Raw genomic sequence first — 17,233 nt, forward strand, 5'->3', positions numbered from 1 at the left:
GAGTTACACAAGCGTCTCACTGAACTGGCTGAATTATCCTGGACAATAGATTTGGGGCCCGATTGCTGAGCTGCACTTTTATAATGCTCCAAACTACAACTTTATACACAGTAACTGTAATTTTTTTCTGAATTTCACTACTTTTGTGGCCCTAGCAGTTATATTTTGGGAATACTGATGCATTTTTAATGTATCTATCTCCATAGTAATAACTGGACATTTTTTCTATTCGTTTTCAATACATTATTCTTTTCTCATGTATTTAAAGAAATATAACTCCATGTCCATCCAGTCCATTGTTATCTATGTGATATATCTGATTTTGTATCTATCGATAAACATCAGTATTTCTAATGCAAACAATATTACTTCACATCTCAAGCCAAAAATGGCAGTGGCACCCAAATGAGAGATCACTGGTTAGAAGTAGACAACAGCTGTAACTCATATCATAAAATAAAATACTTTTCATTTCTGAGAATCACTATTAATAATATACATAATACAAACTTATAAGTATATAAACTATAAACTTATAAGCTCAAAACAAACTTAAAGTACAACATTACAGTAATAACAATGCTCTTGACAGGCTTCAGGAAATGAAGTGTTTTCACTTTATAGGTAAGAACTAAATTTATTAAGGAAAAAGTAAAATTAAAAAAGAAAGGGAGCGTGACCTACGTTGTTCCCTACTGGGCCGCTGTTAGAGAATACGGTCGTGTAGCCTTTAGTGTGAGGTGTCGGCTTCAGACTCTTCCCAGCTTTAATTTCGGCCAGAAGCTCAGAATTATCTCCAGTGGGGGACATCATGTTGAAGGATTTATTGCCTGAGATAAAGACAGAGGGAAACTGAGCCAGGATGAATGGATGCGTGAAGAGAAAGAGAGAGACACACCGGACTAGCTTCTCCCCTAAATATTTCATTTAAAACCCCAGACATCTAAACAATTGTCTAAAGCACTTAGTAACTGTGCTAGTACTTAACAGTACTAATTAAAATAATCCACTCACTAAATCAAGTTTTACAAAAGAAAGGACCAAAAGTAAAGAGCATAAAAAAAAAACACATTCAGGCCTTTGTTGAAGTTTCAACCATCAAAATGATTTAAAAGGTACATGACATATTCAAATGCTGTGTAGAAAATACTGAATGAAAATTCACAAATATATTACAATAATAATTCCAATTACCATAATTCTAAGTACCATAATTTGGTGAATTTGAAAGAGAACAATAGGATAGTGGCTGGCAAATGAGGACAAATCGGATTTTATGTGGTGTGAAAATATAGAACTTATTAAATTTAAGATTGTTATATAATATAATCTACTTGACCAAATGTGACCTCTGCTCTTTAAGTTTAAGTGCCATAATACATTGCAGTGCAAGAAAACAAAAGGTTGTTGTACATAGTGTCTAGTAACAATCTCTAAACAATCTACAAATTTTACTGTTAACATGATTTTATCCTCTTTAATTATGGAAATGAAATAAAGTGAGAAAAAAGACTTTTAACCATAACGTTTAAACCACCAGAAAAGCACGTATTACCGATGACAGCTACATGTATAAATAGAACACCAATCTACTCTGCAAGAAAAAAAACTACAAAGCAAAATTAAGTAAAAATAAATTAAAAAAAATACATAAAAAAAATGTTTTTAAAAAGTATAACTGTAGACCACTGCACTACTAAAACTCTCAATGTAATTGTTAAACTTTTACATATATAAACTGAAATAAATGAACAATATTAAATAAATAGTCAAATAATGTACATCACCTGGTGTTCTTGATTTAAATCTCCAGAATACCTCGTAACAGACGTGCTATTGTTTTGTCATAGCTGTGGTTATGAATGAGTCTTCTCAGACCGAGGGAACCAGTCAGATCTACAACCCTCCTGATTCAAACTCTCCTCGCCTCTCCTCCCCCAGGAAAAAAACCCACTGCGTTTGCTTACTGCCGGTGGCTCATCAAAGTTGGGGGAAGTCTGAACGGATCAGCTGTAATCAACTCTGACAAGAGACGCCTGCCAAATTGGAGCTGGATTTGAAGTCCACTCACTGACCCTACGTCCTCTCCTCACTCTCACTGACCCTTCTCCTTACTCACAGTTCTGTTCTCTGATCAGCCACCCTCTCGCTCTAACTCTCCAACTCTTGCTCAGCAACCAGCTGAGTGGATTAACAGGAAAGAGTCTCACACATCATGCTGAGCAACACATAAACGGTGAATAACACGCCTGAAAAAGATGCTTTCTGTTGATTTTCTTTCATAAGATGTCGATAAATCCACCCATGTCTACAAATTACCTTAAAATGACTGTACAAATTATCATTGGCCACTGAAAAATATACTTATAACTTGAAAATATAACTTGAACCAGCCTAAGATGGTGCTTTAGCTGTCTTAGCTGGTTAAAACTGCTCTACTTGGTCTTCCGTCCTGATCAACTTAAAGTGCCAAAAAATCCTTCAAAACCAGCAAACAAGATGATAGGTCATGACAGCATGGCTGGGAGCACCAGACCAAGTGTAACAATGAGCAATTAATTAAACATTTGGCGGAAAATGGCGGATTATGATTTAATGGTTTATCTCTTTCAACCAATAGGTGGCGCTGTGACCAAATTGATGTGGTGTGGTCAGAGGTGATAATGACACATACAAAGTTTGGTGTCAATATGCCAAAGTATTGCAGAGATACAGCCTCAGTAGTTTTGGCATCATGCCATCAATTTGTTGATGCGATATACAAGAACTGTTTCGTCTATCGACAAGAAATCCGTGTCTGAAGATGATATAGTTCGATCTTGGCGAAAATTGCACCAACGGTCTAGGATGAGTTTGAAAAAGTAGGTTTCAGTTAAGTTCAGCTGACTATGGCAAAATTGATATCTATGTTTTCTGTTAAGACCAATTTCCTTGCAATAGACTAATTTATACAAAAGTTATTCGCATTTTTGGGAATTTCATACCATTATGCTTACGGAGCAAAGCGAGCATTTCAAATTTATTACTATGGAAGTTGTTTGCAGGTTCCCTATTAGGATTGGGTTTAAATCCATAATATTCCCAAATAGGCGCTTTAACATTTCGCTTTGAAACCAAATCTTTTGCCATCGTCTTGTCAGTCAGCTCACATTCAACTCGCCTCAACTCTCGTCTGGTGATAAAATAAATCTGACTCTTGCTGCTGATCAGTGCTGCGACTCTCGTTGGCGTTCAGTTTTTAATTATAGTGTCTGTTCTCTAACTGAACAAAAAAAAATTTACCACAAAAAATTAAATACTATTTTGGAACAAATATATCATGCCCTAATTCTCACAAAAAATACCAAAACGACAAAAGAAAATGTGGGCCAGATTACAAATACACAGTTTTGCAACTGTGTTGGCTAGCCAAATGATGTAAAATTTAAAATCTGGGTTCTGAAGAAACTAGTTGAGAACCACCATTGAACATATTCAACAAATCAATTTAACTAAAATTTTACTTCTGCATTTGGGACATCACTTAAAATGTCAACATGTATAGGTAAAAATTTATATTAATTACCACTGTATGAACTGATTTACTCATGCATATAAATGAAAATGACTATATGTGACTCCTCCCTTTGTTCACTTTATTCAAGTATGGAAAACATGATTCTTTAGTTTTGTTAACACTGTCTGTTTGGATGAAATAAAAGTTCTTCTGATTGAACAAAACGTCACCCTTTTAGTCATTTCAGAGTAAAAAAAATGTAATAAATATTCATCAACATATCAAAATAAAATTTATATTTCAGCTATTTTGCCCAGCATTAGCTATTAAATAAATTATCATATATCTCAGTAAAAACACACTATACGTTACCTTCAACCTTGACAAATCTTCATTTATGAACTGTAACTAAATATCACGTTAATAACTTAAACAAAGGCAAACAGAAGAACTTGAGCCTGAATACGAGCAGAAAAAAGAGGATCAAGATGTTAACATTAGCTGTGCAAAGTGAGGAATGATGTGACGTAGGTTGAAGGTGTTGCGTTGACGGGAGGGCAGAGTCAATAAGGCCGCCCACTGTTTGCACACCTTTATACTCATTCACTACAGTATGACTCTGCAGACCAGTGTCAAATGACAGCACTTTAATAGATTAATAGTTTGTAAATTCAATACATTAATCAAAATTGTAAATGATTTTTATTCCAGAATCGATTTTTAAGAGGATAAGTCAACATGAAAACAAAAGTTCCTATGGTTTTATTGTACATACTGTAATTAATCAGTGCATTTCATAATCTTTCATCAAAATATAACAACATGCTCTGTGTCTGAAATAACTTTACTTATCTGCTGATGTCATCAAGACCTCTTGGTTGTCAACCAACCACCTGGCTTCATTCTAGTAAGACCAGCCAACTTTTATAACAATTTATCATTGACTATCCTGTTTCACTCAGAAATACATCAGTGAAATGGGTTGTGAATGCCATTTCATGTTGACTTTTTTAATTTTTTAGTGTTTTGAGCCACAAAACAACCTCACCCACAGCACAATTTCACCAATCAATATAGCTAAGCTGTATTAACAATCACAGCTGATGTGCCAGAGTCCCCACAGCATATGGGAAGCCTGTGGGCTGATCGAGACTGGAATCACAGAAAAACTCACTCTGGGTGCTGTGGTTTCTTTGGCTATCTGAAGTGACTAGAATATTCATGATAATATAAAAAATGATTGTTCATTGAAAATGAAAATGATTACTTCAGCTTGTGGTCCAGTAGCCAAAAATACAACACACTTCATGCTTTCAATGAAGGGAAATTAGAAGAATTAATGTAAAGAATGAAACATATAAATGCCCACACACACACACACACACACACACACACACACACACACACACACACACACACACACACACACACACACACACACACACACACACACACACACACACACACAATGAGGTTTGGGGGAAAATACTTACTCTTCCTCTGACGGAGTGTTTCTGGAGCAGGGTTGACAGAGGGAGATAGATCTACTTCTTTAGAGCGATTGCATCATAAGAAGAGAATAATATGGAAAGCCAGAAGGCACAGCAAAGTGTCCATGCAAAGCAGACAGCCAGAGAGAAAGAGAGACAGATCCCAGCAGACAGGTGTTCAGTAAGACAGGTGTGGTGAAGGCAGACAGAGGATGATGGGATGACAAATACAGTAAGGACATGGAGGAGATGAAACAAACAAACAAAGAAACAAAGAAACAAAAAATGAAACGCTATGAAACACAATATTGTTTTAATAACCTGTTTGCCTCTTCACTAAATACAAGTACCTTTTTCATTTTTAAATCAATTCAAATGGCAAAGAAAAAAACGAATCAATTAATTGTGTTCATTATGATCTACATATGCTCTGAAAATATTTGATTGAAAACATTTATTAAATTTCTAAACCAGTCAAATGGAACAGGGCAATTACTGTAAACACTGGATTTTTGTATAAAGTGCTTGCTCATACAAAACTTACCCTCAGGCAGATGGATTGGTTGCTATGTATTTGCTATGCAGTTGCAAAGGTGTTCTGAGGTCTTTTAGTATTCGTAGAAGGTTGCTAGGGTACTCTGGTGGCTGCTCGGGTGTTTTGTGTGGTTGCTAGAGCATTGCTAGGGGGTTTCTATGGTCATCTGACTGACTACCATGGAATTGCTAAAGGAGGTTGCAAGGGTGCCCTGGGTGGTTGCTATAGTAGCAAGTAGGCAGGATGTTTGCTTACTTGTCCAAGCCATTTTTACCCATTTTATTATCTGGCAGGTGAAAATTGCACCTCCTCATCCAGTCATACGAATTTATCAAAACTGTGCAGGACAAGTCACACACTTAACATTTAATACACATGGTTATGAGTTTGTTTAAATGTATAATCAATAAAAATAGTGATACTTGGCTTAGCATACAGTACTAACTAGAACTGTATTTATCATCTTGCATAGCTGTCATAAATATGACGGAAGAATTAGAGAATTATTATTTCATGCTTGAGTACCTTAAAACACCAATTCTTTGCAACAAAAGAAGGAAATCAGATGTCCAGCCAGATAGTGTTGTGCTTTCTGTCTGCGTATTCACTGCTTTTGTTTTCTCTTTCACAGGCCACCATAGATGCAAATGGACGGTGTAAATCAATTGTCAGTGAGTCTGTATAAAGTGTTACATTTCCCTGACATAACACTGAATTGTACAACACATCATGGATATTGTCCTGCCCTGAAGACATGTCAAGTATCCCTTGAAGGAAGAACAATTAAGTAAATGGTAGAACACTAAACCCGATTTCAAAGTAACAATAGCCCATGCGCATTAATTCGTAAATAGACTTTGGAATGAGCAGGCCGCCAGATCTCATGTTAACAGGCTAGAACTTTGTAAGATTTACCCTGTGGCCGTTTTTAAGTCTTCAATCTTGTGCTCTTGGAGAGCACTTGGTGATATCGAGAGTTTGACTGAACATGGACATGTCTACTGATATCCACAACAACTGGTTTAAATAAACGGTTTAGGATTGCAGACTAAACAGCATGAATATTTTAAATTGGATGATAAATTGATTGCACACTCACCTAAGGCTGAAGATCCAAGCAAACACAAATCATAAATTGAAGTTTGACACCTATGTGTTCATACCAGTCATGTTAAATTTCATATTAAACATTTTAAAGGAATATTCTCTGTTAAAAATAATTTACAATCTGTCAACAGCATCTGTGACATACTATTGATGACCACATACAATTATTTTATTGTTTGGCTTCGGTTGGTTATATTGTAACTGAAACTAAAAGAGCTTGAGAGTGGCTTTGCGTAATAAAGAGAAAACTGGAGAATACATACTATTTATAATATTTCATAGAGATAATTTTTCCAAGGTCTGGTTCTCTGAAATATACCCTAACATTGATGACAAATGCAACAGATGCCTGGCTTCCACTTGTAATTTTAGTCACATGGGGCCCATTTATAAAATAAGTGTACGCACAGATTTGATCTTAGAGCGTGTGTTTGCTAAAATCCACGTCAACATTCATATTTTTAAAAACGGTCTTTGACGTGAAAAAGTGCTTATCGCCAGGTCAGGTTCTACGCACTTTTCCTTGTGGCACAGAGTCGGAGTACTGCAGGTATTTGGGAATCTAAGCAATTCTTGCCACTCGCCATTCTCAAGTAAAGGATTTGGACATTGACAGAAGAAACCAATAAACTGCAATATTTATGTATATATTTTACATCTGGAAGAGAGACATACACACATTTTTTGTGTGTACATTCGTTCTCTGAATCACATGTACGCTCATTTGAGAATTTATTGTAATATCAAACACCCCTTGTGTTTTTCCAATGGTCTAAAGAGTTTGGATGAATTACTTTGTCTAAAGTACCTACATTTAATGTACTGTAGATATTTGCCCTGCTACAATTTGTTGGTTTCCCAGTATCTGAACTTTTATCTTTTATATCATTTATCTCTGCATTAGCTAGATACTGTATACTATTTCACAGGATATTTCTCAAATCACAAACTATTTAACAAACGCTTTTAGATAGTCTAGATGTGTTCTGATTGACAGGGTCCCCAGTGTTCACTGCTTCCGATTGATCAGGATATCAGTAGAAGTTCACCTAACTTAAAAAAATAATAATAATAAATAATAAATGTGTTAATTCGGATCACCCTGCAACATCATCACACAGGCAAAACAATTTATATTGGGGGAGTTGTATATAATACTATACAAAAAAAAATTCTGTGGTAATCGACATCCTGCAAAAGATGCCGTATAGCCCTATACTTGTTTTTAGCCAGAAATATTTATTTAAGAATACAAGTTCATCCTGAATTTTGGCAAAATACATGTACTTGATAAGGCCATCCTGGGAGTCTTGCTCCTGAGTCTTCAGCTTCTTATAGACATTTTCTGCACTCATTTGTGCAATTTTGAAGACTTGCATGCATGACAATTGAGCAGTGGGGACCTTACATGTAAATTGTAATCGTGAAACACACAAATCTAATGGCTTTTATAAAAAATGTTAAACAAAAGTAGCAAATTATTAACTCATTTTGTACAATCTGTCAAAGCTGTGGCATAGCATGGCTGTATTAGTCATCACTTTCTGGCACTAATAATCTGCCCTCTGGGGATAGGAGAAGATTAAAGGGGTCAAACTATGAATGAACAAAGGGTCAAACAAGTGAAAGGGTCAAATACATAACCCCTAAGTAAGCATTGTTTCTTATTTCACAGGCAAAGAGGTCAGCTAAATATAACTAAAGGCCTTCACATAGAAGTCAATGGTTAAATTCATAAAGTAGATAGACAAATCTCACTGCTGTTAGGCCAGTATTCCTTCTCCATCACTGTATCCAACTGTATCAGGCTACAAATCACTGTCTACACTCCCATTAGTAGTTACCGCTTCAAGTAAACTTCATTTGCGTAAATCTGAGCCGTGGTCAACATTGTTGCATTGTCAATGGTTGCTGTCACTCATGTTGCCTCAATTCGCTAACTGAAAATAAATGTGTTTCAATCACTATGTCATTTCACATTGCTGTTAGTATAAACATTGTTTGTTAGATATAACAAAAACAGACTTGTTAATTGTAAAGCCTGTGACACACCAAACCGACATCAAAGAACCAGTGATGTCAAAAAGTAGAGATTGAATACATCGCAAGGACTACTAGTACATATATTTTGTGCCTGCGTGAGAGGAAATAACTGTCTATACAGGCAGTATAGAATATAGTACATATATGGTATAGTCTACCTTCGGCTGCGGGTATACAAACTGTAAAAAAACATAACTTACTTAACATTTTGAACATGTTGATCAGTTGGTTTTTACTTTCTTCATGCTGTAGTGAAAATATTTGCATTGAAATGCTCAGATAAGTGAAGAAGTAAAATTAAAAGAGCCGTCTGTCTGTACACTCTTAGCATCAATTTTTTTCTTGCTTTCTTGCTCTCGTGCACTCGTTCAATCAGTTGAACAGCCAATCAGAGTTGTCCCTTTCACCAACTGTCTGACGCCGCTCAACAAAGGCCCGACTTTGGCCAATCGCTGACCGTCGGCTTGTTGTGTTACGGCCTTAAAGGGATAGTTCAACCAAACAGATCTCGGGCCCCAATGACTGACATTTAAAAAAAAAATACTATGGTAGTCAATGGGGCCTAGGATCTGCTTGGTTACAAACATCCTTTCAAATATCTTCCTTTGTGTACATCAGAACAAAGACATATATACAGGTTTGGAAGAATTTGAGAGTGAATAAACAATGGCATAATTAAAATTTTTGGGTGAACTATCCCTGTAAGGACTATTTAATTGAAAGGCACCAAAAACAGAGTGTAACTGCCACAGCTGGCTTGTGTTGTGCTTTCACATTGACAGTATATTGTTACTTCGTATGAAATATACAAAAGAAAAATGAATGCTGTTAATGCATTACCCCTTTAAACACTTTATATCACCATTCATTTCCTAGAGAGACAAAAGATTGTGAAGTTCTGGATGAGATGGTGTCAGTACTCACTGCTGGACGAGGAAGACATGCGACGCTGGGAAGGGGCTGGTGTGCTGGTGGATGGGGGAGGAGGGGGCAGATCCGATGGAAGAGGTGGAGGAGGAGGTGGAGGAGGGATGAAGGTGCTGCTGGGTGGGGGAGGTGGTGGAGGAGGAAGAGGTAGATCCTCTGGGGTTCCTGTCCCGTTCTCAGGAGCAGGGGCTTTGTCTGCAGAGTCCTCCAACAGTGCAGAACCCTGTAGAGAGATCAGATGAGCATGAAGCATTCACATGGACTCCACATATTTTTTTCTAAAAACCTTAATTTGTGTTCAACTGAAGAAAGAAAGTCATATACATCAGGGATGACAAGAGTGTGAGTAAATTTTTAGAAAGATTTCATTTTCGGTGACCTATACCATTAATATACAGAGACCACTGTAATTGAGTAAGGTATTTGTAAAACTGTTTCCCTGAAAAGTGTGAATAATTTACAACAACCCTTATGAAAAAGTATAAAGTATAATTCGAGTTAATTTTATGATGTATACTAAAAGTGTACTATTTCTATTACTATTTCAATCCTGCTAGTGACTAAATTAGCTCACTTTTTAGTATATAAAAGTACACTTTTGTAGTATAATATAAGTGTAACAGTAAGCTTTAAGTGCACATCTAGTTCACAACTACATTTCTCGTTTGTACTGCATCTGTACTACAAGTGAACTTACTATTTACCATTTTAATGCGTGTAGTACTTTTTTTAGTTTATGAAAGTACACTTTTATACTGCAAGTATACTTGTAAGTTTTCTTTAAGTAAACATAACACACTTATAGTTTACTATTTATTCATTATTTTTGCACTTAAATTATACTACTGTGTTCCAATGTAGGTATTCATTTTTTATACTTGATGTATAGCATTACTTTAACTCTTTCCATTTTAAAAACATGTTATTCTACCTTCATCCATGCTTTTTGATCACTACTTGAAAGTGGGGAACTTTCATAAAACAAACAACATTTTAATATTTTTGTCAAAGACGACGTCCCGATCGGATTCAGAACGTAATCAAAACACAGATGGAGTAGATCAAATCCATCATCACCGCCAAAGCTTCACAGTCATTTCCTCTTCATGGGTTCAACATTTCATTCGGTAGGCAGTTTTGATTATTTGCTGTTTAATGTTTGATGATTGCGTTGTTTTACATTTGCGCAAGTAAAGTATACTTTAAGGAAAGAGAAAAGTAGATTTGAAGTAATTTCCTATGCAGACCAGTGGAATAGCCTACAGAAAAAGTCATGCTCAGAATTATGAACATAGGAAGATATCATTATGAATCAATATTTTCAATGTAAGTTGCAATGTAAGTAAATAAGACAGTATGTAAAACTATGTGAAAAAATAGTCTATTTAATGACTACTTAATCAAAAGATTAAACTCAACTACAAGCCAAGTTTAGAATACTTAATTATACTTTTAAGTATATCTAGATCAAAAGATTGAGTACAATTTTAAGTATATTTCTAAGAAATACATAAAAAGTAGACTGAAAGTATACTTTCTTATTTTTAGTATACTAACAGCACACTCGAATAAACTTTGCTTACGTAAGAGAAGCACTGGCTTTTTTTTCACTATAGTGTATCAATATTCCAACCTCTTGTATCGATAATAATAATAAAAATAAGGTCATGTTTTAAACAAATTTAATCCCTCTGTTTGTGCCGAACAACCTCATCATTAGCTCCTGTATGTCATACAGGATGTCAATGATTTGCTGTCTACAAAGCTATATTGCCTCTCAGAAATATGGGATTTCTTTTCACTTTCTTTTCTATTTCACTTATAATGACTAGTCTGTCTTCTAGTCTATCTATAAAAAAAAAAAAAAACTGCGTTACACTAAACTGGGAAGGGTCACAGCACTTGCATATCGTTGTCCTATTGTTAGTTTGATTGCTTCTATTACTCTCCTCATTTGTAAGTCGCTTTGGATAAAAGCGTCTGCTAAATAATTAAATGTAAATTATGGTTGACAAATAATTTCCTGACATTGAATGAAGATAAAACTGAGGGGATTCTATTTGGGCCTGGTGATGCTTTTAATGCCAGTAGTAACCTTGGTTCCCTTTCAGTCGGTCACTACGAGTTACATCAGTGACTGACGAAATGGGGGTTTTGCTAGAGAGCCCAATCACCTTCGAGTATTAGAAAATGAGCCAATAGTATGAAAATACCATGGGTCTGCGGAAATTTGCATCGCAAACTCCGCCCCACAGCGTGGGTATAAAAGGAGCAATCTCGCATTATGCTTCTGCTTCGGAGCCGAAGTATTTATGTGCTTCTCTTCGCCTTCATCTACCAGCAACAAGCTCTCTCTTCAGTCGGTGTTGGTGTGACGGCGTGTTTCAGCGGATTCACGATCCTTCTGCTGGTCTGTGCAATGACTTTTTAAAGATGTCTCGCCTGCGTGTTTCTGGATGTGGGCGCATAATCCATCCGCCTGACGGTCAGGAGTGCTGTCTGGTGTGTTCGGGCTTTAATCGCGCTCAGACAGCACTCGTGGATGAGTCATGTTCTCATTGCGGGAACATGACCATCGCAATGTTAAGATCGAGACTCAATGTGGGGGTAGGGTCCCCTCTGCCACACCCCAATCTATCTCCTCCTAGAGAGGGGATACTTTGGCTGGTGGCCAGGGTTATCTGAGGGTTACGGTGTGGAATAACCCGACGAGTCTTCCTCGGGCCACACCTCCTTTGCACATCGCAAGCCGTGAAGCTACCGGGTGAAACTGGGTCCTTTAGGGCAGGGGTTCTTAACCTTTTTGATGTCGGGGCCCAAATTTTACAGTACAAAGTGGCCCAGGGCCCATTCAAATATTAGCACTGTATTGGTTTATTGATCTCACCGTTGGTTTGATTTGTATTCAATAACTAAATGAAATCCACTTGCAGTTTAACAGGTTATTGTGTATGTAAACCTGCACATAGGCTACAACAAGATGCAAAACACACAACAATTCATGGAACAAATCCATCTGCATCAAGAACAAATTTAAAGGCTCAAGTCAGGCATATTAGCCTAACTAGTGCTGCACGATGAATCGTATCGCATTCGCGATGTCAAGCCAATGCGATTATATGACGCAAAGTGCTGCGATTTTATATGAAATAAACAAATAGGGCTATTAACGCAATTAACGCAGCATCTGTTATTTTTGTCATCCTTTGGCTAGTGTTACATGATCCCGCTCTTATTCGTGCGAATGCTTTTGAACCATTCATTCGCGACAAGACAAAAGAGAATTTGCTGAATCACTTGAATCACTGCCTGTGAATGTCACTGCCTGTGAAAATGTATATAAATAAAAATAAAAACAATAAAATGTGTTGCTAAAATAAATAAATTCATAATAATATTTTTCAAAATAAATAAGTTGTAAATTAAAATTTAAATAAAGTGCAAATGAAAAAATATAGCTTTATAATCTGCAAAATAATTTGATAATTGTTTCAGCAGTCTACATTTTTGCATGGTAGAACCTGAAGTTGCTCTTCATATCTGTTATAAATGAACAATAACAATCACAACAGTCCAATTTGAACAAGCTACAACTCCCTATTTATGTTCCCCTCTTAATGAGACACTTGGGCCTGCTTCAAAGATATTATCAGATCCAGCCTGGGTGGAATGGGGGAAAGGCTCACTCTCAGAGTAGCCTCCAGTGTTGGCATTACTGCCACTAGTGGTGGGATGGTGCATTGTAACGGCAGTTTCACACCGCAAGCGTGAGCGGCGCTTGAGCAGTGCGTCAGCGTAACTACATCGTCACTGCAGTTGCAGACACGCGAGAGTATTAACACTGGAAGCGTTTGTACAGTGTCACAGTAGCGGCTCCAAAGCTACATATAAGCGAACAATTATTTACAAAGACAACTATACATTTGATTTTAGAAGTTCGTAAACCATATAAATGTCAGTAAACAACAAAACAACCAAGAAAACAGCTCCAATCTTGTCGTTTCAGTCATAGCATATTTTCAATAGGTTTACAAGAATGCAAACTCCGCAGATAAAGCACACACACACACACAAAACCGCACACTCGGGTTTGATTTGGGTTGTGCTAGCCTATGTAGCTGTCTGTGTATTTCATAAACTAAAAGTTTTTATATAATATTTTTTGGCTATTTTACTTTAGGTTTTTTAGTTTTTTATAATACTTTCACCCAAACTGAATTTACCTATATTCCTTGCCTTTTTTGCCTACTCTAGTTCTTGTTAAAACTCACTAGACATGCTTATTCTGTGCATTTTGGGCACTTTTTGTGTGAAATCTAATTTATTTTGTCCATCAAAACGTAACGTTTTTTGCGGCCCTCCAGGTGGCGCTCGCGGCCCAAGCGTGGGCCGCGGCCCTATGGTTAGGAATAGGTGCTTTATGGGACCCAGTGTTTCATTCTGGGCTCCGGCGGATGACGCCATGCCGCTCACAGCTTCACAAGGCGGGCTTGATCCATCTGGAGATGAGGATTCGGCTGTGTGGACTCCTTCGGGAGTGCCAGTGTTTACTGCGCGATCCCTGAGTCAGGTGATGTCCCCCTGTGTGGTCCAGGAACGACTTCTATGGCTCAACCAGGCTGATATGCACGAGGCTGAGAGAACATGTTTTCTCAACTCCCCCATATCCCAGGCTGGGCTTTTCGGCGGTGCGGTCGAGGACTTCGCCCAACAGTTCTCGGCCGCCTAGAAGCAGATTGAGGCGATAAAGCATATCCTGACCAGACAGCCAGCTGCTGACTCCACCCAGCCATCGGTGCAGTCTGCCTCAGTCTGCTTCCCGCCCAGGGCTGCCGTCCTGCAGCTCCCGCCCCTCCTGCTCGGCCCAAGCAGCAGCCTTCACCCGGGGCGAAGCAAGGAAGTGGTCGCAGGAAGGTGGCACAGCCTGTCTCTGCCCCTAAGCCTGCCAAACGCCAGGCTAAGCGGCGCTCCTGAGATGGGCAGCTCAGAGCAAGGGCACAGTTCTTCCCAGGAGCTGGTAGCAGGACCACTCCTTCCCCTGCTGGAGAATCTTTTTGTAGCGCCCTCTCCCTGAGATTTAAGTGGGAGGGGCCCTGGGTTAGTTTATTGTTAGATCTCTCTAAATAGTCTCTGCATATTATTAACTTGATTTCAGTAAACCCTTATCTCAATATTGGTGTGCCTATTAACAGACTAAACTAACCACAAAGTCTTGTACATGAAATATAAACTTGTAGAAGTTTACTCAAATAAAATAATAAAATCCAAATAGCAATAAAAATTAAATAAAAGTTAACCCTTTACAATTTTACAATAAGAGAATATTTTCTCCTTTCAAACTCAAATCAACAATTCACTGATACAACACTGTTAATATTCCCCAGAGAATAATATATCACTCTTGTGCTTTATCAATATAACATAAGATGGACCGTAAATACACAAAATACCCTTTCAATACTCAAGTCCAACAAGTCTTTGTTGTCTCAACACAAAGAGTACTGTTCACATAAACCTCTCACCACAGTTATCAACCACACCAGGGTGTCAGTGTTCAAAATTTCAACAAATGAAATAAATACCCTGTTGCTGGCCTGATACAATGCTGGGGTTCGTTGAGGCCCAAAACAGATTGCCGCTTCGCTCAATGAGCAAACAAAATAAACTGCTGTCTTACCAATGTGTTAGCTCGAGCTGGTTTTCATACGACGCACATTCAACAAAGGGATTACGGTCCGTGAATGAACTGATGGCGGATCGGCGAACTCGTCCAGCGTTGCCAGAGGAACCACTGAGAATTCCTGGTATCTCAGGGAGCTATCTGGGATGTCTTCTGTAGGTTCGGTAAGAGAGCAACACACGGTAGTTTTCCACAAACGCGACCTCGCTAGTCTCTCACGTGTGATTAGCACTGTTTCTTGAGAATACGTGCACTACTCGGTCATTCTACTATCAAAGGGGAAATTTCCATCCCCTCACATTCAAACAACGTAATGCCAACATTGAATCTGTTCTCGTATGAACAGCCGTCATAGGATGGTATATTTATACTCCATCTAGCACTCAGACAAGTTCTATATTTCCACCCTCATTTCTTCCTCCCGGACGTTCCTCCTTTTTTTTCTCCCTCCCCCCAGCCTTTAACCAATCACAACTCTTAACAATGGCAAGTACTTTTAACACAACACACAATCATAATTTTTTCTTCCTTTTCAATCAAAACAATATTATACAAACAATACGTGAAAACAATAAATAAAATACCTTTCGTACCTTTGGGTACCTTTTGTTCCTTGTGTTTGGGGGGCTGTAAAAGGTAGCTTTGAGGAACATTATAAAACTGCCAGCCATGCACCTCTGAATGGTCTCACTCTGCCTGTCGCCGGTCTATGGGTAGACTGGGAACATTCTTGCAAGAATAAATATATTTTAACGACAATTTGAATCCTGATGTCTCTTATGCTGTGATGCTATTTTGTTAGTTATTGTTTTTGCCGCAACACCAGACCTCTGTCAGAGCAGGTCGTCGTGGAACTCTCGTCCTTCCCTGGCCTCCTCACACTGGGAAACTACGCCTCCCATGTCTGGGCCGGTCATTCCGCATCGCTGGGAAAGCCTGTAGTTCCAATGACCCTGCTGGTTAAGTTTTTGGGGGCCTGGCTAGAGCTTACCAATCTGTCCCGCTGGCTCACGCGAACAATCAGGCTTGGCTATGTGATTCAGTTCTCATAGTCTCCTCCCCATTTCCGGGGAGTCCGCTATACCTTGGTGAGTGGCAATGTCCCTGTCATGCATGCAGAGGTCGCTGCCCTACTGGCGAAGGTTGCGATCGAGACGCCCTCCAGCCAAGATGAGGTCCGGCTTCTTCAACCCTTACATTATTGTACCCAAGAAGAGCGGTGGGTTACGACCAATCCTGGACCTGCGCGTCTTGAACCGAACCCTTCACAGGCTTCCATTCAAGATGTTGACATCCAAACGCATTTTCGAATGCGTTCTACCATTGGATTGGTTTGCAGCGATCGACCTGAAGGACGCATACTTTCATGTCTCCATTCTTCCTCGACACAGACCGTTTCTTCGGTTTGCTTTCGAGAGGAAGGCATATCCGTACATGGTACTCCCATTCGGGATAGCCCTGTCTCCTCGCGTCTTCACGAAGGTCGTCGAGGCAGCCCTTGTGCCACTCAGGCAACACGGGGTTCGCATCTTGAACTATCTCAATGACTGGCTGATTCTGGCACACTCTCAAGAGCAGGTTTGCGGACACAGGGACCTGGTGCTCCGGCTCCTCGCCTGTCTGGGCCTTCGGGTCAACTGGGAAAAGAGCAAACTCTCCCCCGTGCAGAGGATCTCTTTTCTCGGTATGGAAATCGGCAGCTTTGAATTGCCTTAGTCAATTCAAGGGCAAGAGTGCGGTCCCACTGAAGTTATTTCAGAGGCTCCTGGGGCATATGGCATCAGCAGCGGCAGTCACGCCGCCCGGACTGCTTCATATGAGACCGCTTCAGCACTGGCACAGGGCATGTTCCCTCAGGCCTGCCGTCAAACCTTCACCCTGTGGTCGAACCTCTCTTTTTTCTCTGGGCCGGAGTGCCTGTTTCCAGGCATGTTGTTGTGTCAACAGATGCCTCC

At 38.9% G+C, this 17,233-nt stretch overlaps 1 protein-coding gene across 10 annotated transcripts in view; it reads right to left on the reverse strand.

Moving 5' to 3' along the window:
• Positions 1 to 17,233, reverse strand: part of espn (espin) — a 189,863-nt gene that overhangs the window by 88,111 nt on the left and 84,519 nt on the right. For 5 of the 10 annotated variants that reach the window (XM_077224567.1, XM_077224569.1, XM_077224561.1 and 2 more), the window contains exons 9-11: positions 9,596 to 9,821; positions 4,990 to 5,046; positions 685 to 830 (exon numbers count right to left, since the gene is read on the reverse strand). In XM_077224567.1, the coding sequence (XP_077080682.1) occupies positions 685 to 830; positions 4,990 to 5,046; positions 9,596 to 9,821 (429 nt within the window). The remainder of the gene's footprint in view (positions 1 to 684; positions 831 to 4,989; positions 5,047 to 9,595; positions 9,822 to 17,233) is intronic. The other 5 variants (XM_077224568.1, XM_077224566.1, XM_077224564.1 and 2 more) reach the window with 1 other exon arrangement.

Source organism: Siphateles boraxobius, unplaced genomic scaffold (genome assembly GCF_051911475.1).
Source record: "Siphateles boraxobius isolate OS27281-9 unplaced genomic scaffold, OSU_SipBor_1 9, whole genome shotgun sequence".
Taxonomy (NCBI): Eukaryota; Metazoa; Chordata; class Actinopteri; order Cypriniformes; family Leuciscidae; genus Siphateles; species Siphateles boraxobius.